At 41.9% G+C, this 27209-nt stretch overlaps 1 protein-coding gene across 1 annotated transcript in view; it reads right to left on the reverse strand.

The window, feature by feature from the left end:
- Positions 1–27209, reverse strand: part of KIAA2012 (KIAA2012 ortholog) — a 107578-nt gene that overhangs the window by 34634 nt on the left and 45735 nt on the right. The window contains exons 12-14 of the mRNA XM_049615168.1: positions 26326–26394; positions 17348–17424; positions 2946–3083 (exon numbers count right to left, since the gene is read on the reverse strand). Of these exons, the coding sequence (XP_049471125.1) occupies positions 2946–3083; positions 17348–17424; positions 26326–26394 (284 nt within the window). The remainder of the gene's footprint in view (positions 1–2945; positions 3084–17347; positions 17425–26325; positions 26395–27209) is intronic.

Here is a 27209-nt window from a genome sequence, read left to right on the forward strand (position 1 = left end):
GGAAAAATGAATGAAATGTCGTGTGGATTGACAGGAAATACACAAATGACATGTGTAGAATGAATTGGTTTCTATAAAGCTCAAGATACTGAGGACAGAACTTTCTGTTTGAATTCACCATCCTTTTCTATACAAGCCCTGAGATTTGTCCTTTTCTAGAAGGCAACCCCTAAGAATCTAGTAGCTACCATGTCAAAAAAAAAAAAAAAAAAAGTCTACCTAAGGAGAGTTTTAACACTGAACATTTGCAAGAAAGGGTGTGCTCTTTTGGGCAAGGACAGTTTGGGAGTCAGAAAGCCTAGTGAGTCCCTATAAGTCCCCTGTAGAAGCAGACTGAGTTATAATTTCTGTTAGTCTTAAAAAGGGTGGATCAGAAAGTGGACCTTAGGGATGATCATCCCCTTCCCTTGGTAACATGGTACCAACATTACTGAACAAAAAGTGTACCACAAAAGCACTGTGGACATTAAATACACAAAACAATTATTATAAATTCTATACTCTGAATTCTGCAGTTACCAGATGTTCCCTAAATATACTTATCTCATTTCCATAGTAATTATCACCTTTGAACATACTATACGTGTTGCCTGGGGCAGGACAAGGATCTCGGTCTGTTTTGTTTGCTGATGTATTCCAAATGCCCAGAAAGGGTCAGGCACAGAGTAGCAGTAGATGCTCACTATAGATGGAATGAATAGTGATGATACTGATGATACCTCATCCTGGAAAGTACCAACCAGAATTCTTTAGGCCTTAAAGGGAGAACTAAACTGATGCTAAGGAAAAAAAGAATAGTTTCATTAGTGTAGGTGTTTTGGGCTCTATTGTGTTCCTCCAACATTTGTATATTGAAGTCCACCATCAGTACCTCAGACTGTGAATGCATTTGGAGATACGGTCTTTAAAAACAGGGATGCCTGGGTGGCTCAGTAGGTTAAGCATCTGACTTTGGCTCAGGTCATGATCTCATGGTTTGTGGGTTCGAGCCCCACGTTTGGCTCCGCGCTGACAGCTCAGAGCCTGAAGCCTGCTTTGGATTCTGTGTCTCCCTCTTTCTCTGCCCCTCCCCTGCTCACACTCTGTCTCTCTCTCTTAAAAATAAATAAACATTAAAATTTTTTTTTAAACATAAAATGAGATGCATTCATCATTAGGGTGGGCTCTAATCCAATATTACTGGTGTCCTCAGAGGAAGAGGTGATTAGGACACAGACACACACACAGAGGGAGGGCCATGTGAAGACACAGGGAAAAGATGACCATCTACAAACCAAGTAGGAAGGTCTCAGAAGAAACCAATCCTGCCAACACCTAGATATCAGACTTCTGGCTTCCAGAACTGTGAGAAAATAAATTCTATTGTTTAAGCTACCCAGTCTGTGGTACTTTGTTTGGTGGCCCTAGAAACTAATATAATAAGAAATGAATCAAAGTAATTGTTTTGAATACTTGTAGCATTTTTTTTCCTGCCCAGAATCATTCTTCCTTATTCTGGTTATAAGGACCCTGTTTTCTTTTTTGAAACATTCTTCCTCTCCCCACTTTTAGTCCCTGTAGCCTCAAGCTGAGTCAGTTAGTGTATTCCAATTTCCTAGCCACAGTGATTCATTTGGGCATGGGCATGTGACCCAACTTGGGTCAATAAGATTCAGTTCCAGAATGATCTAGAAAGAGAAGTCAATAGTCCTCTTGCTACATGGGGAAAGAGCCTATCTAAGAGGAAACAGAAGAAAGCAGAGCCCAGCCACAGAGTGAGACAGATTTGGGGCAAATACATCACTCTTCATCAAAGCCCCACATTGTCAGTTCTGGCTGGGATTGGAGTAGCCCAGAGAAGATGTAACCTGAGAACTCTGGATTAGCTGAGGTTATGAGGGTGACCCTCATGACCCTTGAAGTCTCTGACAGTCTATAGCATTGAATAGTGCCACCATCACGAACCTACATATATTTGGTTTCCTCTCCTCTGTTTCTGTCTTTCCTCATCACTATCAAGGGCCTGGGATGTTGTTCTCTAGGGTAGTATAAAGGATCTGAGATCCTTCTAAGCCAAGGCTTACTTTGTTCCTGATCAGTTTCTTTTACTCCCTGATCATTTATTTCCAGTCCATTTAGGTCTGAGGGGGGCAAACAATGGGTAAGAAGAGAACCCTAAGCTAGAGGGCTGTTGGATAAGAAGGCAGTCAATTTATGGAGTCTTGCTTTGTTTCTGATTAGTTTCTTTTACTCCCTGATCATTTATTTCTGGTCCATTTAGCTCCGAGGGGGGCAAAGAATGGGTAAGAAGAGAACCCTAAGCCCAAAGGGCTGTTGGATAAGAAGGCAGTCAATTTATGGAGCATTTAGGGAGCACCTTCCATGTGCCAGGCACTGTGTTAGATGCTGGGGCAGGACAGAGTATTGCAAAGGTGGACAAATGACATCCCCACCATAGCAACTCTCAGTACCCTTAACTAGATATGCAACTGAGCTTAGGAGAATAATGAACTCTCAGAGAACAGACAATAAGGTCAGACATCCAAAGAGGATATGCAGTTGACTTGTAAATAGTTACCAAAAATAAGTCTTCTCCAGTCAGAATACCAGCTCTACTCAGTTACAGTGATAAAACAGTAACAATTATTTTAGCTACTGTCAAGATAAAATGAATTATATTTGTTTGTTTTATGAGGTAGTTCAAGGTTGTCCTTTCTCGTCTCTTTTTTTTGTCCCCCACCACCCAAACCAGACACCCAACTGATTTGTCCCCGATGGCTGGCTGTGATTACCGTCCTAATTTGTTCTTCTTTCATCTGCTACAAACTGCCTATTTTCTGTCCTTTCTGATAAAGCAGGAACTCTGAGGGACTTCTGAAGCTGTTTTTGTACCATGCAGAAATGTATTAACTGGGATGCCTGTGTATGTGTCTATAAAACTCCTCGTCTTCTCAGTGTGAGATCACCTTCAGGAAAGGCGTCATGTCGATGTGCAGCTTGCGTGTGTAAAATTCTTTTCTGTTTGAACATATCAGCCCTTTATTTATACAACTTTGAGGCTCTCCTCTCTTCTGAGCTGCTGCCTCCAAGGACTGCTGGGCTCCCTGTGAAGAGAAGCAGAAAGCCCAACTTTCATAGGAATGATTTACAGTGCGACAAGAGCTAGTCTAAATCCCCAAATATTTATAGAAAGTAATTTTTCATCGTTGGAACACTAGTCATAACACCTATTTTTATCATTGAAGACACAGGGGACCCATATATATAGAGAGGATAATCCAAGACTGGTTATTAATTCATACCTGGGGTCAGTGTAATAGGAAAGTGGAAAAAAGGACCTTCCTGTGTTTCAGGATTGTAATCATTTTATTGAATCCTCATAACAACCCTGTGAGGCAGTTCTTGGTATTCCCATTTCACAGATGAGGAACTGCAGGCTCTGAGAGTTATTTAACGTAATTAGCCCAAAGCTATGCAGCTGGTAATTACCGTGTGCCCCAGACTCCATATAGCTTCCACAAATGGTTATCAAATCTACCTTGCAGATAAAGTTATAGCAATACTCCAGTTTATTTGCAACCTTAAAATGTATTTGATGTGTTAGGAGGAGTGATTTGGACGAATCTAGCAACAAGGAAGGAAGAATGGGCTAATACAGGGGACTAGGGCCTCTCCAATGTCTCGGGCCATGTTCTCTCTCCTGTTACCACAACATGAAAATGATGTCATGATTCAGAACACAACAAAGTTTGATCTGATGTCACTTTCCAGCCCATGCTCCATACTGCAACCTGGTTGATCTTTCCAAGATGCAAAGTGGACCATACCACTCTGCTTAAAACATTCAAAGGCCCTTGCCCTCAGCATGAAGGCCAACCCACTTAAAAAGCTTATAAGACCCTTCTTGCCTGGCCCTGGACTATCTCTCCTGCCTCATTCAGTCATTCAAGAAATATTTATTGAGTGCCTTTTCTATGCCCAGTAGAGCAGATACAGCAGTGCAAGAAGCAAACAAGTCTCCAGGCCCATGAAAACTGCACATAGATTTCATTGAGAGGGAAGAGATAACAAGTAAGTGGAACATAAGTTATGTCTGCCAGTGATTTGTGACTTGGAGAAGAATAAAGCAGAGAGGGGAGTAAGGAGTAGCTGGGATGGCAGTGTAGGCTGCAATTTTAAGCAGGAAGGCCCCATAAGAAAGTGATTTTTGAGCAAAGCTCTGAAGAAGGTCAGGGAAGGTTCTGTGGGGCTCTCTGCAGGAACTGTTTACTTCACTGTGGGAATAGCAAGTGCAAACAACTACCATCAATACTGACCTTTCCAAGGTCAGTTCCTGGAGACTGTCCTTCCCCCTCCTGGGAACGCATTCCTCCCTTTGGGTTCCTCCTCATCCTTCCGGTCTGGCTTGCTTGTCCCATGTACCTTCCGTGACATCCAGAGCACTGAGCACTTCCCTCATTGCCCACAATGATGCTCATGCTGTGCAGCCAACTCCCCTCCCCACTAGACTACAAGCTCCATGAGGGCAAGAACCATGACTGTGCTGTTTCTAAGTAACAGTAGTGCCTAGCACAGGGTATGGAAACAGATACTTGATACACATTTGCTGAACAAAAGAGTAACAATCACATTGGGCGCAAGCTACATGTTATAGCTCAATTCAATTACAATGGGTAGAGCCAGTGAGAACATCGCTAACAGGAAGTCCGTGCTGACCTCCAGAGGCCCATCCTCTGCATAGCACTGGCTCCTCCTTCACAAAGAAGAAAGTTATTTGTTATTCTTTAGGGCTGACTTGCTGGGGTCACTAGTGTGCCATGAGATCACCCTGGGTGTGGATTTGATCATTTCCATATTTTCTAGTAGACTAAATCTCAGATGTCTGTCTCTCTGGGCCATTATAAACTCCCCCTCCTATAACATTTATATTACTTTAAAGTATTAATGATGAATTAACTGTTGGGCCCCCACAAGCAGCCATTATTTTGATGCACGCCCCCACCCATTTCCTTTGTTTTGAAATATGGCTAGAGATAAAGACTTTCCTGGACAGTTACATATCCAATTTTTTGTCATCTCAGTCATATATCTGATTAGCTTCTTGGAGTAAGATAGCCCCTCCCTGTTTCTAGATCAAATGAAAACATTTGGTCTGAGCTAGAATCACACAAAAAATTTGAAGCTTTCTAGCTTCCAAAATCATGCATGAATCACTGGGTGGAATAATAGAAATCAGACAATACTGATTTGAGGGAAACTTCTGCATTATCTTCCAGAGAAGGTTTTTGTGTTAGCCCAGAAGACAAAAGCATACTCACAGCGAGTTCCAATGGTTAGAATTACTTTAACTCCTTATGTGGGGCTCAGGTTGAAGAGTGGGGAGTTGAGAGGCTTTGAGAAAAGTCCTTCCAAGGGGCACCTGGGTGGCTCAGTTGGTTGAGCGTCCAACTTCATTCAGCTCAGGTCATGTTGGTGTGGTTCATGAGTTTGAGCCCCATGTTGGGCTCTTTGCTGACAGCTCTGAGCCTGGAGCCTGCTTCATATTCTGTGTCTCCCTCTCTGCCCCTCCCCCATTCATGCTCTGTCTCTCTCTCTCAAAAATAAACATAAACAAAATAAAAAAAAAGTCCCTCCAAATCATCTGACCTGTAAATCTTTCTTTTTAAATGTTTATTTATTTATTCATCTTGAGAGAGAGAAAGAGCATACACACGTGCATGCATGCAAGCAGGAAAGGGGTAGAGAGGGAGAGAGAGAATCCCAAGCAGGCTCCATGCTGTCAGTGCAGAGCCTGATGCAGGGCTCAGTCTCACAAATCGTGAGATCATGAGATCATGACCTGAGCTGAAATCAAGAGTCAGACCCTTTATTTTAACTCCTTATGTGGAGCTCAGATTGAAGAGTGGGCAGTTGAGAGGCTTTGAGAAAAGGCCCTCCAAATTATCTGACCATAAATTTTGTGATAAAACAATTCTCCCAACTGTATGGCTCACCTCTTTAACATTAGGGGCCATGAATTCTAGCTTGATGGAATGTCTTCAGTGAAGGCTCTCTAGTCACTGGAATGTGAAGAACTGTTTTTGCTTATTACATTCAACTGTTCTAACAAATAAATGATAGTGAAAGGGGGTTTGGGGGTTTGGAGGAAAGAAAAGATTGAATATATAAAGAGGATTCTGGGAGGTGGTGAGAAGAAGAGAAAAAGTCAGAAAGTTAAAATCAGGTGACAAAGCCATGTGTTGGGATGGTTTTTCATTTATTCATTAAACTGATATTTATTTGGTGATATTGTATGTGCCAGGCAAACAAACACATACATAAGTTGGATGATTTTATTTTATTTTATTTGTTTTTTATTATTTTTAATTATTTTTATTTTTGAGAGAAAGACAGAGAGACAGAGAGAGACAATGAGTGAGGGAAGGGCAGAGAAAGGGGGACAAAGGATCCGAAATGGGCTGTGCACTGACAGCAGCAAGTCTGATACGGGCCTTGAACTCACGAACCACAAGATCATGACCTGACCTGAAGCCAGACGCTCAACCAACTGAGCCACCCAGGACCCTCAAGCTGGATGATTTTAGATAAGTCTATGAAGACAGTGAAATGGGATAAGATGGAAGTTGATGGGGAGGGGTGGGACTTGCCTTTGGGTGATGAGGGAAAACCTTTCCAGGGTGACTTGAACAGAAAACTGGGGGACAAGAAGAAGACAACTCTGGAAGGATCTATCTTTAGCAGTCAGTGCAGCCTGTATCTGATTATTCAGAGGTAAAACCAGGTAGGGGTTCTATGAAAGGACAGTGAAATTCCTGATTTCTAGGCCTGTTCTAAGCAGCCCTTTGAGCTCCATCCCTGATCCTGCAAGGCGCCCTTCTGTTTCTGGGTGGGAGAACCATCATAATTGACACTTGCAGCTCTTGGGCTATTTTGAGAGCAAAGGCAGCAGGATAAATAGCAGACAGGAGTCAAGGTATCTGAAGATGTAGAAAGGGGAAGAAAACACAAGGAAAAATAGAAGGGAAGGAAAATGGGGGAATTAGAAGAAAGGAGAGATGTCTGAGGCTTTTATGTTTCTTTTACATGGATGCTTTGCTGGGAATGATTACAAAACCAGTGGAAGGGTCAATGTTTAGCAGAAAATCAAAACCCACCTATATTGTATTGTAACTACCTTAATATTTTCATGTTCTGCTAAAAACACCTGGAAGCCTTTCTCGTCAGTAAGTGAAACAATAAAGATTAATGAGTTAATTTGGTAAAGCTGATTTGAATTGCACAGAAGGTGTTGCGTAAGTACTTGGCATTTAAAAAGTTATCTGACATTTAAAAGGAGATGGCTGTTAATGAATTCGAGAGCTAATCTTATACTCTGACAGAGTGAGCCATGGAAAATCCAGGATTATTATCTTGCTGTAAACATAATGTGATTCAGTTGAACGCCAGAACAAAAGAGAGCTATCGGCTGTAATACAAATATCCATATGCTCACATACATAATGTAGCAAAACTTACAGAGGATGTCCATTAAATAAATATAATTTCCTTTCTTTCTCACTCTTATAATCTCTGAGCCACAAACTTAAAGAAAAACCCTTCTCTCTGGTAATTTTGCCTCCTCTTTTCAATTTGTGTATTTTGAAGGGTCACCACCGAGGGTTGGCTCTGTAGTCACTGGATTGTTTAACCTTAAGAAGGAAAGCAGATCCTAAACCCAGTCAGCTATATCTCTACCCATGGGGCCCACAGAGCCCCAAAGATATAGATCTGTCCTGCAGGCGTCTCTCAGACCCTCCTCTTTACTTCTCCCACTCCTTTCTAATTGGGGTTCCCCATCTCTGTAGCTGTGGCTTAATGGCTCCAAGAGGAGCTATTGTCCCTCATTAAGAAGGCTGCAACACTCTCGCTGTCTAACTGCCTCCCACGCAGCTCACAACTTCATTCTGCCTGAGAGAAAGCTGCCAAGAGTCTCTGGGAACCTGTGGGCAAGCTGAGCTGGAGGAAGAAAACAGAAGGAAGGAAGGCCTTTGTAGCCAAGATCTGAAATGTACTGGGGCACACACCCCATCATTATCTTAATGCATGGAGAGCAGGGTCGGGAGGCCTTTGCTGAAACCCTTATGTGGTCTATCAAGTTGTCACATCAAACCTCTGTGCACACAGGGCATTTGTCCCCTCCTGTGAGCAAACAAAAGGAAAAGAGCGAGTCTCTCCTTTGGACCACCAGGCCCCCCTCCTTGGCTGAGAGTCTGTCCTTCCACTTTCCTGGGGGTTGGGGGACTCTGAATCCCAGCGGGGATGAATAGATCTGAGAGATTTAGTCACTGGGGGTGGGGAGGGGTGAGGAGGACTAGGATTCTGAACTTCCCCCTCACCGTGCTCCCTGCTGGGGGGGTGGGGACCAAATCCTGGAAAGGGTCACTCTTGCCTGGGGTCTGAAGGGTCTGGCCAGTTCCCCAGCACTTGGCCTTCTCAGGCCCTATTATTTCTTGCCCATGGAAGCCTGTGGAACTAAAAGGATGCAGTAGGAATGGGGACACAGTGGGGGCTAAGAAGGGAATGTAGCTCTATAGGGCTCCCTATGACTGGGCTGCCTGGGGTGGGATCTCAGTGGGCCAGGGGCTTTGTATACACTATCAACTCAGGGTAACTGGGAGGAGACCCTGCCTGTGCAAGGTCAGCCACCCCAGCCACCCTAGGTCCTCCTCTGAGAACTTGTCTCAATCTAGGTTTCCCCGGCCTGGAGAAACAGAAGACCTCTAGTCTTTAGGAGGCCCAACGGAACACCAGGATCTCAATTCAAAACCCCATTTGCCTGCATAGGCTCTTTCTGAGGAGAAAGGACCCCAAGCCATGGTGTGGTTCCACTCATCACAAGTCTGCCCTGTGGTCCCTGTGCCTGTCACTTGGGTTCATCCTGTTCATCTTGGCCACTTGACATCCTCGCCTGTGTTTTGTGTTCTAAAGGCAATTTGCTGCTGGTGAGATGTGCTGAGTGGACAGTTTTAGGAGGGCTGTGCAAGGAGGCATGGTAGAGAGACAGTTTGGTTGGAAACCAGAGAAGAGCCTTCTTATTTTTCCTCCTGTCACAAATTTTGGTCTCTATCTACTTTTTTATGCCTCAACTCTATGAAAAGGATTTGACATCCTCCTGAGTGTTTAACAAATTAGCCTCATAGCTAGCAAACTTAGATTAGGAAGAGAAACACTGCAATCTCCAGTCTTAGCTTTTGTGAGAAGCTCATTTATTGACTTCTGTCATTTCGTTAAGCTTTCTATGCCTCAGTTTCCCTACCTATAAAATGGGGCATTTGAATAATGTTCCACTCAGGGAGCATTTGAATAATGAAACCCAGGACACCTTAATTCCAGGGCTTTTACTATCTGGAAGTAAATCTTATCCATCAGTTCTAATTGATATTGTCTTCAGTTTAATTAAGTGCTTTGTTGACACAACAGAATCATTGTTTATCTGGCTTAGCAGGAGCTGGAGGAGAAAAATTTTAAGCCAAAATAGTGATCTCTTTTGCCCCAGGGGAGGTAGAAACTAGCTTTTTCTGTGAGGGGGTGTCTGGCTGTCTTCAGGCTGTAACTGTGCCTGTGATTGAGAGATGACATCCTATTTTCGACTGGGAGACGGGAGGTGGAGGGATGCAGAGTGGGAAATCTGAATGAGTCCCTACCTGCTTCTAACCCAACACTTTAACCCCAAACTGTGTGACTTCCTTTTTACATTGGATCTGGTGTGACTTTTCCAATCTGACAGACAACCGAGAGACAGGGAATCTCAACTTGCAAACTGATTCCACTGTAATAGGTCATTTAAAATCAGCCGATTTTCACTAGAAAAAGAAATGATGCCCATGTTGCTTTGATTTCTACACTGGCCCACTGAAGTTTATCTAACCCATAATAGCTGGACTAAAAAGCTGAAGTAGCCCTGGTAGTGCTGGGATGGCAGAGGACTGGAAGAAGAGAAACAAAAATCTCCTTTCTCTTTCTTTCCTGCCCCTTCCTTTCCTTTGGGTCCTCCTGTCCTCTGACTTCTAAGTTTTCCTGGGCAGCACTGCTGGATCCAGTGCTCCTGGTGCCAAAATTCTCTGCCTCCCCCCTGTCCCAGGCCTTCAGCTGTGCTTCCTTGGGTGCAAGACAGGAAACAATTAAAAAAAAAATCACAATGAGATATGAGAAACCCAAAGGAATCTCTGATAGGTAGACCTGTAAGCAGTGAAACAAAATCCAGACAGCATGGATACTTGGTTGGGGGGATATTTGGGCTTGGTGGTTGGGTGTAATGGGGGGTGGGGGAAAATGGTTAGGTAGACTGGCTCACAGTGCTTTAAATTATTCCTGCTTTTCAAGCTTCTCCTTTTCCACATCTGACCCCTTAGATATATAAACTCCCCAACTTCTGTTTTATAATGGCTTTCAAGCAGAGAGCAGGGCAATGGAATAATAATTACTATTGTAAATTATGGGATTACTTAGTGACAAACATTGTGTTAATCCCTTTCCATATGTTGTTTCATCTAATTCTTGTCATGACCCCATGAGGGACATATTTTTATCCTTTACTGATGAGGAAATTGAGCCTCTGAGAGGTTAAATACCTTCCTGGAACCACACAGCCAGGATGCAAGAAGCAGGGATCTAAATGCAGCTTTGTGGGATTCCCAAACCAGCAGGCTTCTTTACAAGTGCAGGTCACATGTTGAATGGGATTCTGTCTGTTGTGACATCTGTTTCCTCATCTGTAAAATGGGGATAATACCCATACCTACCTCATAGGGATGTTGTAAGGATTAAAGGAGATAATCCTAAACCCTGCACATAGTAAACCTCAAAAACATTGGCTGTAATTACCATCTAAAAAGACCCTCTCAAGATAATGGGGAGATAACTGTAGATACTTATAATATAATGGAGGCTCATTATACTAGCCCCTCTACTTTTGCATGTGTTTGAAATTTTCCATAATAAAAAGGAAAAGAAATCAACTAGGCACATATCATGTGTCTAGTTGGAACTAGCAGCCAATAGATTAATAAATACAGATGTCCTGGAATAAATGACAGTCACAGTGAAAATTCAAGTAATAAAAGCCTGGTTTTGTAATTAAAAACAAACCCCTCTCAGTAAATTATCCTTAAATTGTCAATGGAATTTGGGGCTGACAAAATAATCCTGTGGATGAGGTTGAACCAGAAGTTGAAGTTTGCTTAGATCTTCAAAAAACCTTTGAATCAAGCTTCACAACCAAAACTATTTACAAATCCAGGGAGGGAGAAAGGAGGAGAGGAGGGAAAGAAGAGGGAGAGGGGACCAGCATGGAACCTGGAAAAATTCTGTACCAGGCGTTTGGAAATGAGTAACAAAAGGTAGGGGGCAAAGCCCACTTCTCTGGATGGGGAGATGAGGACAGCTAATTCTCTTAGAAATCAGTGCTAGGCCCAAACTTACTTATCAGCCTCAAAAAGATCTCCAAGAAGGAGATGGCTGGTGACATCTTCAATCTGCACGTGACCCAGAGATTGAAATACCAAATTGTGCCAACCAACAGCAGGAAGTGTCTGGAGATTGTGTGAGTTGTTAGAGAAATGTCAGCTGAACTTCCGTATCATTATCACTGGAAATAAAACAAGTGCAATTCTTCAAATCCTATTTGGAGGATTATGGCTTTTTTACCCAGAACATGGTCCTTAATGTCAACTAAAGATGGTCAGTTTTTTCCCAGTAGCTACCATGTGCCAAGAACTGTGTTAAACACAAGGGATACACAGATGAACAAGGCAGAAGTGGTGGGTGGGGGGCATCTGTCTTTAAAGATTAGTATCTTGTTCTTTTAGATAATAGCCAAAAAATTCAATAGAAAGCAGGATATGGCTCAGAAGGATATTAAAACAAAAGGTTATCTTTGTACCCGTTTGTACAAAAAGTTAGCGTGTCTACAGGTGGGTTGTGTGTGTGTCTGTGTGTGTGTGTGTGTGTGTGTGTGTGTGTGTATGTGTGTGTTTTGTCCTGCAAGAGGAAGGCTGAAAGGGGATATGAACATCATCTGTCAAACCACCAAGGAAACAGATGGGGTAAACATAGGTTTATTCAACCTAAATCTTAGTGTGCTAGAATTACAGGCTACTCTTTGAAATCCCCAAGAAGTAAATTTAGGACACCTAAGATCAAATATGAATTCATACTCTTGTAAATTCATGAAACCTGAACTTAAGAGATAATACAGGTTGAAATAGAAGTGGCTATGAGAAATGGGAAAAAAGGACATAATTCCAGTTTAACAGGATTTTTAGGACACTACCAAAGTTCTAATCCCCACAAAGCAACAAAACAAAACCCAAGATAAAGCATGCAAGAAAGGATGTTTGCTTTCCTTAACAAAGGGAGAAAATTGACAATGAGAAAACTGGTGAGGTAGTTTCTTTCTTATTTTAAACAAAGAGATGCAATGATTCTTGGGAAATCTAATTAAGGTTTGAGCTTGTACTTTGATACTCTTTACTGACAACCTCTCTGCCCTGATAGCTCTATAAACCGCTGGGCCAAGGACCCTTCTTGCTCCAAGCTTACACAGATGGATCTGTGTGGACAATAGAGTTTCATAGTTTGAGATCCAAACTTTTCAGAAAAAGAGGTAAATTCATTGTCCCCCAAAGTCTAGGGTCAGTGGGATAAAACAGTGAAAAGGGGTTGAGATCCTTAGAAGAAGAATTCTGGTGACCCTCTCCAACAATTTAGTAAAAACTAAATAATTTTAACAGTAGTTAAAAAATAATGGCACTATGATATTGCTTCTTGTTTAGCTTTCTGTATACTTGTTGTTTACTGTGACTCCTAGATCATTTAAAGCCAGATGTGAATAAAACTAGCTTTCCTCTTGATTCATTTTTCCTTCTTACAGGGAGGATTTTGAAAGAAAAATGAATAATAGTGAAAAATAAGACAAACTAAAAAAACCTCAACTCAACACGGCCCTAATTTCAAATTATCATGACAGAAATTTTTTGCATGCATTATTTGCAAGTCTTTTCCTTGCAGATTGAAGATGTCACTAGGCGTCCTTCTTGGAGATATTTTTGAAGCTAATAACTGAGATTGGGCCCAGCACTGATTTCTAAGAGAATTAGCTGTCTGCATCTCCCTGTCCAGAGAAGTAGGCTTTACTCCCTACTTTTTGTTACTCATTCCCAAAGGCATGGCACTGAATTTCTCCAGGAAAATTTTCTATTTTTTTGCATGGTTGCAGTTCTAGTTAATAATTACATTGATTTCCACTTTTAAAATTTAATCCATAGCTCTCAACTAGGGGTGATTTTCCCCTACAGGGGACTTTGGCAAGGTCTGGACACATTTTTTGTTGTCACAACTGAGAGATTGTGCTATTGGCATCCACTGGGTAAAGGCTAGGGATGCTGCTTAACATCCTACAACCCATAGGAAAGCTCCCTGTGACAAAGAATATCTGGCCCAAAGTGTTGATGGGGTGGAGGTTGAGAAACCTTGTGTTAAACTGTTAGTATTAAATTACAGTTTCTAGTATGAACAAGTATCATTTTTAATGAATGAATTAAACCTTTCACCGAGAGGGATATGTCATAATTAATGTAATCATTTCTTTGATGTTGGACTATGAGGCTGTTTCCAATTTTTCCTTATTATAGATAATCCTGCAGTGGACATCTTCACTCATTTTTTTCAGCTGAATTATTTCCTTCAGATAAATTCCTGGGAGTCAGAAGTACTGAATAAATGAGTAGCAATATTTTATCATGCTTCACAAGTTATATTGCCTGCCATTTTGCTTTACAACTGGATTGAACCAAATTGCAACTCACCAGAAGTGTATAAGTGTACCAGTTTTACCAAAACATAGTACTGGGTGTTGCCATTAAAAAAAAAAAAAGTGGGAGGATGGACTACCTGGCTGGCTCAGTTGGAAGAGCATGTGACTCTTGATTTTGAAGTTGAGTTGGAGCCCCACTTTGGGGGTAGAGATTACTTAAAAACAAACAAACAAACAAACAAACAAAAAAACAAACAAACTTAAAAAAAAACTTTGGGGCACCAGGATGATCAGTCTATTAAACTTCTGACACTTGATTTTGGCTCAGGTCATGATCTCACATTTGGTGAGATCGAGTCCCCTGTTGGGCTTCGCAGAGCCTGCTTGGGATTCTCTCTCTCCTCTCTCTCTCAAAATAAATACATAAACTTTAAAATATTAAAAAAAAAGTGAGAGGAGGCATACATCTCAAATATAAAATGGTACCTCCAGTTTCCCTCAATCTGCATTTAAATTGCTACTCAGGATAAGTATCTTCCATACTTGTTTTCTATTGCTATTATTTTTGATATAAATTGTTTATGTCTTTTACTTATTTTTCTAACTGGTTCTCAATGTTTTCCTTTTAACATTTAATGTAATCTTTATCAAGTATAGATAGCAATGCTGTTGTAGTTAACACAATTTTTAAAAAACTTTTCTTTTTTTCAGTTTTGCTTTTTCTGCCCCTCCAGCATAGATATGTTAACGTTTCCTGCTGGTATTTTCATTTACAATTTTAATACTCTTTTTAGGTGCTGGTCACCTCACCCAACCTGCAGCCTCTATACAGAGAGGCCCTGGGGAAGAGGAGAAGCTTCTCTCGCGATTGATGTCAGCCACCGAGGTAAGAGCAGTGCTCGGTCGCTGACGGTAGTGGAAACTCATTTCTCTTAATCAAATGAAAGACCCGAGGAGGAGCCACAAGGCAGAAAGGAAAATATATGTGAAGGAGAATACCAAATTCTGCGAGGAGTTTGAAGGACCTGCATTAAAAAAAGGGCATCATACCTTTAGGACTTCAGAACTGGCAATGCTCCGTGTGCAGCCATTAATATGCAAAAAATGCCTTCATAAATACTTGATTCTGTTCACAGTGGGGAGGCCGTTCATTTGAAAGAGGAAATGGGAGCTTGGAGTTGAAACATGTCTGCTTGTCTCCTTTTTCTTTTTTCACTGCTCTTTTCATCTGCACATTTCCCCCTTGTCGTTTCTTCCCCCTCTTTCCGCTTAACCCCCTCCTCCAACTCCCAGGAAGTTGTTGATGTCGTTGCTACTCCGATTTCTACTTGTAGATTTGCCTCGAGGCCCTGATCCTTGGCCGGCTGTGGAAGGGGCGGCTCAGGACCTAGTCGCGCAATTTGCCACCCCGCGTGTGGGAGGCCGGAGCCCCAGTCTTTCCCGCTCGGTTCCACGGAACAGACGCACACGAGCCTTCGAGGCTTCAAATGCAGCCGCTAGGGGGCGCCCGGAGGCAGCCTCCCGCGCCCAGGGGCTAAATCCACGAACCCGGTCACGGCTGGCTTTTCCTCTCACCCACGAGTCAGAAACTGTTTTCCACGTCTAGGTCTGTGACTTCTCGTGGAGACATGGGGATGCCCATATATTCCACCTCTGGGTTTTTTCTTTCTCTCTTTCTTTCCTCACAGCTAGCTCAATGATAAAAAGTAAAAGTGCTTTATGTGACTGAACTCCTAATAAGGTCAGACCCCAGTGAGGGGAGGGAGAGGGCGAGTCAGTGAGGAATTAATGGGAAGGAAAGAAAAGTAGAAACTGCTGATGCTGATAAAGATCAATTTTGTGTGCTATCCTAGCCTGCTTCAGAGTGGGAAGGCAACCCTGCAAGGAATCCACTGGATTTGCCAGCGGCCCATCAAGGTATGTAACTGAAATCTGCTGGGCAGAAATTTGTTTCTAAATCCTTTCCAGATGCTTTATAGTAAACATGAAATTAGTAATTTACATGGAGTAGGTTGAGGAAGTAGTTAAAATTGAAGTCAGTGATTAATCTAATAAAGGGCCATTAGCCTCAAGAAGTAAGGGGGTGGGAGGCATGGGAGCAGCCTCCACCTTCCTCAGTCTCCCCCGCCCCCTGCTATTTTCTCTGTGTTTAGGGGCTGGTGGGGCTCCCTAGGCTTTTCCTCGAATGGCTTTCCTCTTGGGGGCTACTTCTAAAGGAAGTAAGACCACTGTGACTTGAACAAACCAACCTGTTCCGTTGGGAGGAACGGCCCTCCTTTCACAAAAAAGGCACACGAGGTTCTCAGTAACCTGGTTTGCCACAGCTTCTCCGGGGAAACCCAGGATTAGGGTTTAAGACCCTCGGCCTGGTGTTCCTCTTTCTGACTGCAAGGCTAATAATTCAGTGTAGGGCTTCATCTGACGTGACTGAGCCACTGTTTTATTGCTGGAGATATTAGGTCTCCTGAAATACAACCAGGGGAGCTGTGTGAATTTGGAGTGCGTTTCGGGTAAGTGAGGCATCTGCAAGGCCTTTGGAATTGTGGAATTATCAAAATATAGCAGGGTATATTTTCCTTGGTTACAGACTGTCTTAAAAAAGAAAACCTTCTAGATCCCTCATAAAGGCTGTCTTCAAAGCAGGCATGTAAAAAAAAAAAAAAAATGCAAACGTTGGTTCAGTGTTTCCTCAGTAGCAGGAAGGGTCAGCTCAGCTGTGTTTTACCTCAGTGGAGGCCTGACCCAGCCCGGGGTTCTAACAGTGAGAGTTCAGGTCCTTTCTCAGAACCCAGCTAGGCACACACATGAAACTAAAACTACTTTTATTATTATTGTTTTTTAATAAATGTGAGGAAAGAGGAGAAAGCCAGACTGTGGCAGGAAGTTGGAGATAAGGGAGAAATAGAGATCATGCACCCCTCTGTCTGCCCAGGCTGTGGCCCAGCAGGTCGAGAGACCTGAGCGTGCCCTGGAACTGTGCTGTTTCTGCCTCAGGTTCTCTGAGACCCTGGGTACAGCTCCAGGAATTCCTCCTGAGTTGTCTCTCTAGAGTGAATTTGAAGACAGTCCAGCCTCAAAGCTTCAAATGAAGTAACAAACTGATAAATACTTATGAATGTATGTCCTTGAAACACCAATAGACGTTTCTGACCCATCCAGATGAAACATATTTCTCCTTTTTTCACAGTAGCCTTACATTTTTTTCTTGATTGTTATTTTTTCCCCCCTCCCCATTAGGAATGAGAATTGGATGGGAAAAAATGGGCCCTTTAGTACAGAGTCTGAGTGGCTATTGCCTTTCTGTATTTCCCTCTTCCCTTTTTGGCTTTGTAGAAGTCAGGGAGAGGCCTATTCAACTTATTCAGGCACATGAAGAGCCACACAAAACAGTCCAAGCTGAGTTAAGACATTCCAAGGAACCTCTGTGATTTTATAGTCCATTTGTCTCATTTTACTGATGAGGCAAATGAGGCCCAGAGAAGTGAAGCCTCTTACCCAGGGTCACACAGCAAGCTGAGGCAAGAAACCAATAGTCCAGCCTCCCAGTCTCATGCTCATTCAGAGTCAATACTGTACCTGCTTCTCTGGCTTTTGGGTCAAAGGTGAGGTTTCATTAAGATTTGTGTGAAGATAGGTTCTGGATTCATTGTTTGCTATGGTGAAAATCAGAAAAGGATCAAAGCTGTCAGATCTAGGTCTCATTAATTTTTATATATACTATATACAAACACACCTAGTTCATGTATATAGGGTTATAAACACACATACACCTATGGCATTCATATTTACTCACTAAACGACACCCGGACCCACTATAAGCACAGTATAAATACCATGTTAAGTATAGTGTTGAGAACTTACACTCAAATTTCTATTTTTCTTGTTTTGGTTGCTTTTTAAAAGAACAAAAGTAAATTCTTTGTGCTACTAAAATTCAGATACAGCTGAAATTAAAAAGGAAATATTGATGAAAAAAAATCTGCTGATACTGTTGAATATAAATTTTGTATGATTGTACTTCACTGAAGTAAGAAAATGCTTCTGCAACCTTCTGGATAGAGGGATCAGAGATTTCCCTTTTCCCTCATAATGTGGAGGGGCAACAGAAGTGGAAACATAAAGGGGCGCCTGGGTGGCTCATTTGGTTAAGTGTCTTTCCTCAGCTCAGGTCATTATCTCCTGGTTCGTGGGTTCAAGCCCCGCATTGTGCTCTGTGCTGACAGCTCAGAGCCTGGAGCCTGCTTCGGATTTTGGGTCTCCCTCTCTCTCTATCAAAAATAAGTAAACACTAAAAAAAAGTAAAAAAAAGAAAAGAAGTGGAAACATAAAGCAAACAAAGGCAAAGGCCAAAGTAGGGCTGGTGGGAGATCATGGAACTTTCCATAAAGCAGGTGCCTCGAAGACGATGTAAATCTGTGTGGCTTTCCTCCATGGTTGAGTTATCACTGCTTTCCACTGGTGTGGAAGCTGAGGCTTGAAAGGTAAACTAATCTACCTAAGGTTGTACCACTAGTGAGGGTTTGAGTAAGGATTTGAGCCCAAGACTCAAACCCTGTGCTGCAAAAGGATAGAATTTATTTTGCTTTTCTTTTTATCCCTAAGAAAGTAAATTTAATATTTATAAAGGAATGTTTATTTGGGGAACAGATTTGGCTAAGCACATGGCTCCACTAACAAGGGTTTTAGTCTCTAGTGTGGGTTGAGTGTCCAACAAAAACTTATTTCCATGCTTGTTACTTTTAAGAGCCTGTGGCATCTTTGTCTCTTTGACCTGAAACCTCTACTCATTCCTTGTGGGCCAACCTTTCGTTTTCTGTTGTTTTTCAGCTGTCCTGTTCTTCTGGTTTGAAATGGCTTTAGGACAGATTTAAAACATCCCTTTTTTAAAACAGCTGGGGGAACTGAGGTCCAGAGAGTGGCTTCATGAGATTGGCTTAAGGCTGTTCCTTGAAACAGTGTAAGACCAGAACCTGAACCCAGATCTCCCAACATAGCATCTAATACTTTTCCCTCCACATCACACTCCCTCCATTAGCCTGACTTGTGCTTGCCACATCACAGCTGCTTGGCCGTGATCCATCCTGTGGACAAACCCAGCCCAGCAGAATTGCATTGAGATGAGGTTCACTTCACTGTGGCTTGGAAGGAACTTTGGGCTTCTTAGAAATGAAACTTATAAATTCTAATGCATAAAGAAAGTTCTTGCAACACCAGGAGAATGAATCAGTCAGCCAGAGTTCAAGAAATGTAAACACATTTTTAGATAGGAGACTAAAAAAAATCGCTTAGGACTTCTCCATCTCTTGGGTCAAGACCCTGGTAATTTACTGAGGTCCAAGCTGTCAAGGAGGAGACACAGCTCAAACTACATTCCTGGGAGATAAAGCAATGGGGGTGGTAAAACTTCCTCTCTGAACAATGAGGCAGGATCTACCCCTGTTATCAAGCTGAAGGAACTGACTGACCCATCAACCAATGCAGGCAACTGGCTGTGAACACAGGCCTGGCTCTTTCTCATCATTCTGAGCTGGTGTGTACATTCACAGACTACAGACTGCACAACTTCTAGGCCTGCCTGAAACTGGGAGCTCGGAGTCTTTCTGTGATGAATATTTCTGCCACTAAAGAGATAAACAGAAAACACATTCCTTCTCTGGCTGCCCACCATCAGGCCAGAGCAGATTTTCAACTGCTAGCATTAATCTAACCACAGGCTTTTAGCAAGGAGATAGCATTCCCACCAGATAATCAGGCAGTTTCAGAGATGACCCTTGCTAGATGGGGTCTCATCCCAAAATCTTCTGCCTTCTTCAAATCATGGGATCCTTCACCAAACACTCAAAAGCAGGAAAGAGTATCTGATTCTAGCGTGGAATAGGGTGCCTTAAAATTTCCTTCTGTTTAAACTTATGTTAATGATGTTTAATACTGAAGTTATCATTATTCATTGTTTTGATAAAAATGAAATGTAATCATTTATTCCCATTGTTTCAGAAAACTTATTTTCCTTGGTATGGGATACTCTGGTGGGCCTCATCTGGTATCAGAATAGAGACCAAACCAAAAAGTCATCTTATCAGGCAAACCGGGCCACCTGGCTCCTTCATGGTCATGTGTCAGGGCTTGGAAAGAACAAGAGACTTGCAGACTCCACGTGGCCAAACATTCTGTGGTTACAAGGGCAGTAGCTTTTGGAGGTGCTGGCAGGAGCCTCTTCAAATATGTGTAGGGCCTTTTCTCACACATGCCATTTCTAAGGCATGATTACTCTTTGATCCTTAGTATGCTCCCATGACACTTTCTTCATAATTTGCAGTGGTTCCTCATTGGAGAGGGGATATATCCACTGCCAAGCAGATCTCAGAAAGCACTTTTTTTTTTTTTTTCAACGTTTTTTATTTATTTTTGGGACAGAGAGAGACAGAGCATGAACGGGGGAGGGGCAGAGAGAGAGGGAGACACAGAATCGGAAACAGGCTCCAGGCTCCGAGCCATCAGCCCAGAGCCTGACGCGGGGCTCGAACTCACGGACCGCGAGATCGTGACCTGGCTGAAGTCGGACGCTTAACCGACTGCGCCACCCAGGCGCCCCTCAGAAAGCACTTTTGCCTCCTCACAGCTTTGCACTTGGACCTGCTGAGCCCAGCCGAAGCCAGTGGGAGAAGTCTTAAAAGTCAGCCTTTGTACCTTCATGGTTTTGTGTTTTTGGTCAAAGATGGAAAATGCAAAGGCAAATTCCAGATTAATTAAAAAAAATCTTTCCAGTATAGATTAAACCATAAAAGGAAGGGTAATTCTGGTTCCTTTACATAGCGCTATGACCTTTCCTTAAAAATGATATCTAAAAATACTTATTTTATATGATATGACTCAAGATGTCCATGACCTATGGAGTGTTGGACATGCTATAATAAATCTTGATCTGCTTGTTTAGTGCAGGAAACCAAGACCCAAGATGGCCTCTTGGTATTGTCACTATCAAATTCTTGGGATAAGATTTAAGACGTTATTTATGCTACACATTTTTTACTTTAAATCTTCTTGGATGAAGAGGAGGGTGAGATGGGCATATCAAACAGTTACTAAAGACCTGAGAAAATCTCCAAGCTAAAGACATACCCCAGGGAGATCTATTAAAGGAGCCAAGTAGACTCATCTAGAAGATATAAGTCAGTCTGAATGTAAATATGGAAATGCCTAGTAAATGCAAGGGCAATATTTTTCTTCCAAGTTGAAATAACAGTCCTTTTACTTACTTCTTTCTTCTTAGATCAAGTCTAGCTCAGTCTCAAGGGTTTGGCTTTAGCTTTGGGAATACCAACTTCTCTCAAAAGTTCATGAATTATTTTTTATGGAGAGGTTGAAAGGTACATGGCAGTTTACCACGCCCCAAATGGAAGACAAGCTAGATGATGGGATTTAAATATAAGTTGTATGGCAACAAAATATCAACTACATGAGAAACCCTCCGGTCAAGGTACACCGTAGGATTAATAAGGATACCTGTGGTGGAAGACTGTGAGGAAGAAGGGAATTAACAAAAAAGGCTAAAGGTGGAGCTACACACAAAGTGGTCATTTCGGTTCATGTGGTGATCCTAATTTTGTAGAAGATACTGTTCTTGGTCACTCACTCTCAAACAAGAATAGACATCTGGTCTAGCCTCTAATCCTACCTTCAATTGTTTTTTTAGATAGCTGAAAGAGTCATTTCTCTAAAATAAAAATCTGGTTATACCAATTCCTGTTTAAATGGGATCTCACAGTCTTTGGGAAAATTTCTTAGTTGCTGCTATGGCTTTTTATGATCTGGCTTCTGCCTACCCCACTAGCTAACTGCATTTCTCCCCATTCCCTTCCTTATATGTACCCTGAGGGCCAGTCATTATAAGCTGCTTACATTTCTCCCATGTCACCATGTTCTCTAACCTTAATGTGGTCCCTTTCCCTGGAGCAGCCTTAACTCTTCTCCACTTGGCTGGTTACTATGTATATCCTTAGAAACTCAGCTTAAGTGCTCTCTTACTCCAAAGCCTTCTCAAGCTGCAGGCTGAGTTAGCTCTGAGTATTCATAGCTCTCACCACACGTTACTACTATGGATGACACTAAGGAATAGACTTTGTCTCTCAATTCTATTCTTGTGCCTAATACAGTATATGGCATTAGGAGATGATCGATTAGTGTTTGTTGAATGAATAAATGAATAAGCAAGCTTATGTGCTTTGTAAAACAGATTCACTAATTCTTTCTGTTGGACATGGTCCAATGCTCATGTCTTCATTATTTTTCAAATAAGGAATTGTAGAGAACTAAGAAAATAGCAAACGAAAATCCATAGGCCACAGGGAGATGACTGAAAGAAGCAAGAGAGAAGCTAGGAGGCAAAAAATCCTAAAGAAAAGCCTCATGCTTCTTTATAGCACAAATGTCTGAAGAGTGGTGAAACAGGAAAGAGTATTTATGGATTACTAGTTAAGGAAAGTTACAATTTTTTGATCATTCTGACAGAAGAAAACATATTATAAACTTTATAGGTTGAGAAATATAACTGATACACACACACACACACACACACACACACACACACATTAAAATCCACACCAGCCTTAAAATGCATTGTGCTAAGCACCACTTCACTGCTTGAGCAAGGCCCTGATCCCTTGTGCATATTATACACTAAGTGAATAGCAGATTCTGGCTACCTGGGAGGGACACATTCCATGAATTTCAAGAATCCTTAGTTTTGTGAATACCCCTAGTGTATATCATATCCCCAATAAAACTAAAGTATAAATGAAAAATGAGGGGGAGTTTTTCAAGCTCTTAATGAGTCTATAAATAAAGCATTAGAGTGATTTATAAAACTGTTTTCTTGGCAGAGAATCATCAAAATGTTAAACCACTTTACTTTCTCTTACGTTCATTACCAGCCCAAGGAGCTGGCCTTCTTTTTCGGGCCATTAAAAATATTTATATGAAAAAATCAGTGTTCTTTTTGAAAAATAACTTCTCAAGAGTAATTGCAGGTGTTATAATAAACATGGATCACAGCAGTGAGATGTGGGTACTCAGAGGAGGGCTAGGTTCACTCACTAGCTTAGTGATGGTCTTCTGTTTTCCAGCTTCAAAATGTCTATGATTTGACTTCATGCCTCTGTAAGATGACATAGTGTATGTGTCCCTGATTTGTGAAGTCATTTGCAATAGTTGAAACTGAATTTCCAGTCCACAAATACCCAAGTTCCACCATCTACATAATTTTTTAGAATCATATCATTTTTTCCTGAAAATATTCATTAAAACCAAATGACCAAAAAGAAAAAAAAAAGTTGTGAAAGATCTACAGGTGATTCCAATGAATAGATGTCTTAAATTGCTCTTTGAACTCAATTCCAGGGAGTATCAAGTATTTTCAAAGTAGTGTTATATCCATTTACTTAAAAGCAAATGGGGAATGTCACGCATAGAGAGATGCAAGAATTGTTTGTTAAGGTCATTGAGCAAATCAAAGGAACAAATATGGTTCCTACATCTAAGCCCTGAAAGAGGTGCTTATATCTGCAGTCCCATTGGAATGGAGAGTTGTTATTTAATGGGTATAGCATTTCAGTTTTGCAAGAAGAAAAGAGTTCTGGAGATTGGTTGCACAACAATGTGAATCTACTTAACAATGTGAATGGCACATGTAAAAATCATTAAGGTGGTAAATTTTAGGTTGTATGTATTTTACCACAGTTTTTAAAAGTGACAGGAGATAGGAGGAGATGAGGAATTGTATTCCAGGCAGAGGCAACAGCATGTTCAAAAGCTTGGAAATAAGAAAGAGATTTGCATTAGCCTAAGGTCTTTTAGTTACTAGGAGTAGAGAAGAGAGGAAATAAGTTTTCTTTCCCTTTCATGGATATAAAGCTTGCCATGGAGCAATTCTGAAATAGTCTAAATTTGTCTTTGGCACTCTACTATTTCCCTTTCTGTACTTTTCTTTTTGGGCCTTCTCCTCATATAGCTAATGTCCTTCTGTTCATCCAAGCTCTCCAGGGCAACCCACCAGTTAGGAATGTTTCAATTCTTAAAACACTCTTTACCTTCAAATTACCCACCTCTGTTTTAACCCCTGTCAGAATTTTTAGTCCTTCAGAGCAGCTGTTCTCAGCTAGGTTACAAGAGGACAGCCATCTGATCAAATAAATTTTTACTAAAGTGTAAATGACTATAGCTTCTCAGAAGTGTCAACCTTATAAGAGAATACTTGTGAATTCAAAGTGAGCCTAGTAAGATTTTCAATAGTAGAGTGAAATGAAATTATAACATTTTTGGCCGTATGAGGAAGAATGATTCTGGTCTGGAGAGCTACTCTGTAAATGGCCTATCTTACTTGAAAATCTGTCTCAAGAGTTTGGTTCTCCCAACCTATTCCTACTTTTATTCAGCTTCTGTCCTCCCCATGTCTCTGAAAGTTGTAAATCATTTTCACTGTTACCCACAAAAGGGTGTCTGATGCTGAGTAAGGGAAATTGGAGGAATAAAAGGATGTGTAACAAAAACCATTTATTTATAGGAGTTGTTAGGTCAGTAATTTCATAAACTCTCCATACTGTCAGATGGCAACATGCCTATTTAGATTGATATCGCCACTACCCCTGCATCATGGTAAAAAAGGAAGGGTTCTTGGCTTCCAATCACAGCTTCTCCATTTAGTGTGTGACCTTAGGCAAGTCACTTAACCTCTCTGAGCCACATTGTCCTAGATGAAAAATGAAGATAATGATAGAATTTACCTCCTATCATTGGTGTGAGGATGAAGTGAAATAATGAATGTAAAGCATTCAGCACAATGCTTGGCATATCAAAGAGAGATAACAGTGGTACCTATCATCTCCACCGTCACCATCATCATTCACCAGAGAGCTCCTATTAAGAGCTGCTCTGGCCCAGTTCCAACTAATAAGTGAGAATGAACAGAGCTGACGCTGAAACTTCCTACCATGGTCAGCATGTCCATCCAAGGAGAATGGCAGGAGGGGTAATGCAGAGAGCCAGGCTCTCAAGTATTCTCTGCTTACAGATTTTGGGATTGGCAAGCATATGATTGTGCCTTCTCTCCTTTTAGTCTTGTGGTGTCTGGCAAAACCAATTCCCTCCCCCCAGCTCTGGCTCCAGCACACCATCCGTGGCATTGCTTCCTGTCACTATAGCAGGTCCTTCATTGGAGATTCATTGCTGCCTGTCCCCAAATAAGCAGTGAGGAAGACCATACACATTTCTCTATTAATCAAAGACAATTTTGGGGAGAGAGAGGTGGTCTCTACATAATCATCCTTTACCCCTGGTCTGAAGCAATGGTGGTAGGTGGAGGATGAACTGCAAAGTCAGCCTACACTTCTCGTTTTGGCTTCTTTCTGCATGGGGGGGAGTGAAGTATGAAAGGAAGCTTGGAAGAGGTAGTGCTGGCTTCAGTCCTCCATTTAGAAAACATGCCTGAGTGGGGGCCTAGGTGGCTGAGTCATTAAGCATCTGACTTCGGCTTAAGTCATGATCTCACAGTTTGTATGCTTAAGCCCCGATTCTCTCTCTTTGTCCCTCCTGGGGTTCTCTCTCTCTCTGCCCCTCGTTCACTTGCACCCTCTCTCTCTCTTAAAAAAAACAAAAAACCAAAAAAAAAAAAAACAAAAACAAAAACAAAACCATGCCTGGGAGCATTTTTCAAAGTTTCCTCATTTGTAGTTGTGCAGGCTGAGCACAATGCGAGGGGCAATGTCTACCTCATCATAATGTGAATTGTGCAGTGTGTGACCTGCAGAACCCACAGGGCATCCTTGCAGATTTCCCTTCCTGGGCCAACCAAGTACAAGCACTTGGTTCAGCTTCTCTTCTCCCCTAGGATTTACACTCAGACCACAGCACACAGTGCTGCCCATGCATAACTCATGAGGACACCACATTTCCCAGGCTCTCCAAGAAGTGAATCCTCTTTCCTACTTATTGCTATATTTGGGGAGAAATTGTGTGTTTCTGGAGGTCTCAGTATCAAATAATATGTATGGGAGTCAAATGACATAGAGGAGAAGTAGAGGTGACCTTTTTTTAAAAAATTGTTTTTAACATTTATTTATTTTTGAGAGAAAGAGAGAGACAGCATGAGCAGGGTAGGGGCAAAGAAAGAGGGAGACACAGAATCCAAAGCAGGTTCCAGGCTCTGAGCTGTCAGCACAGAGCCTTAGGCGGGCCTCAAACTCATGAACCGTGAGATCATGACCTGAGCTGAAGTTGGACACTTAACCGACTAAGCCACCCAGGCGCCCTGACCTTTTTTTTTTTTAAGTTTATTTATTTTTGAGAGAGAGAAGAGAGACAGAGTGCGAGCAGAGGTGGGGCAGAGAGAGAGGGGACACAGAATCTGAAGCTGGCTCCAGGCTCTGAGCTGTCAGCACAGAGCCTGATATGGGGCTTGAACTCACAAACCGTGAGATCATGACCTGAGCTGAAGTTGGATGTTTAACCAACTCAGCCACCCAGGTGCCCCTAAAAGTGACCTTTTTAGAGGAAAAGCTTACCTTTTAGGAGGTGTTGAATACTAGACCCCTCCTTTTCATGGCTGGTATTTGAATTGATAGATTCATAGGCTGAAAAACAATAAGGGTTTTACCTGTGAGTGTGAAAAAGTCTTGAAAAAAGCTATTTTTCTTACCTCAAGACAAGGGAAAACCAAGTGGAGGCTTTGATGCTTAAGCCTCATCATAATAAACTGAATGGTTTAAAAAAATCTGTTGGTGCTATCATGGAGAGAAGGTTGATCTGGGATTTAAAAAGTGCTGAAGAAAATAATACTTTTATTGAAGATGTTTAAGAGTGAAATCCTGTAGGGACCATGATGCTGAAATTCTGAGAGGAAAACTTTTTATAGAGCAAGAGCATGAAACAGTTAATGCTTGACACATGCTGTGAGGAGATGCCCAGATTTGAACAGCAGATGTGCTATGGGGCCCCAGAGCGTGCAGCAATGGGGGGATGACAGACAAGCATGAGGAGCCCCAGCCTGCAGCTGTAGTGCAAATACAAGGGTTGGACCAGGGGAGTCGGGGGGGATTCTAACCCATCTGATTCCAGCCAAGAAGATAGACAGGCTTTTGCACAGCCCTCATGATTCTTTTTTTTTGCAATCTCTTAAAGTTACCTTGGGCAAAAATTATTCTTCTGGCTGTCCTTGTCAGTCAAAATGAAAACTCGTTGAAGCAATGCTGTTTTAATGGATGAGGAGAATTTGGATGACAGACCAGAGAAGGAAAATTAAGGGGTGGTGGTGGTAATGGATTGCAAAGGGGTCAACTGAGTGGATCTGAAATGGAAGAACAGTTTTTAATGGGAAATTTGGGGGGTGGGGCAGGGCGGGTTTGTGATATTGAGGAGATAACAATATGGAGGAAAAAGTCAGAAGGAA

Source organism: Panthera uncia (assembly GCF_023721935.1).
Source record: "Panthera uncia isolate 11264 chromosome C1 unlocalized genomic scaffold, Puncia_PCG_1.0 HiC_scaffold_3, whole genome shotgun sequence".
Lineage (NCBI taxonomy): Eukaryota > Metazoa > Chordata > Mammalia > Carnivora > Felidae > Panthera > Panthera uncia.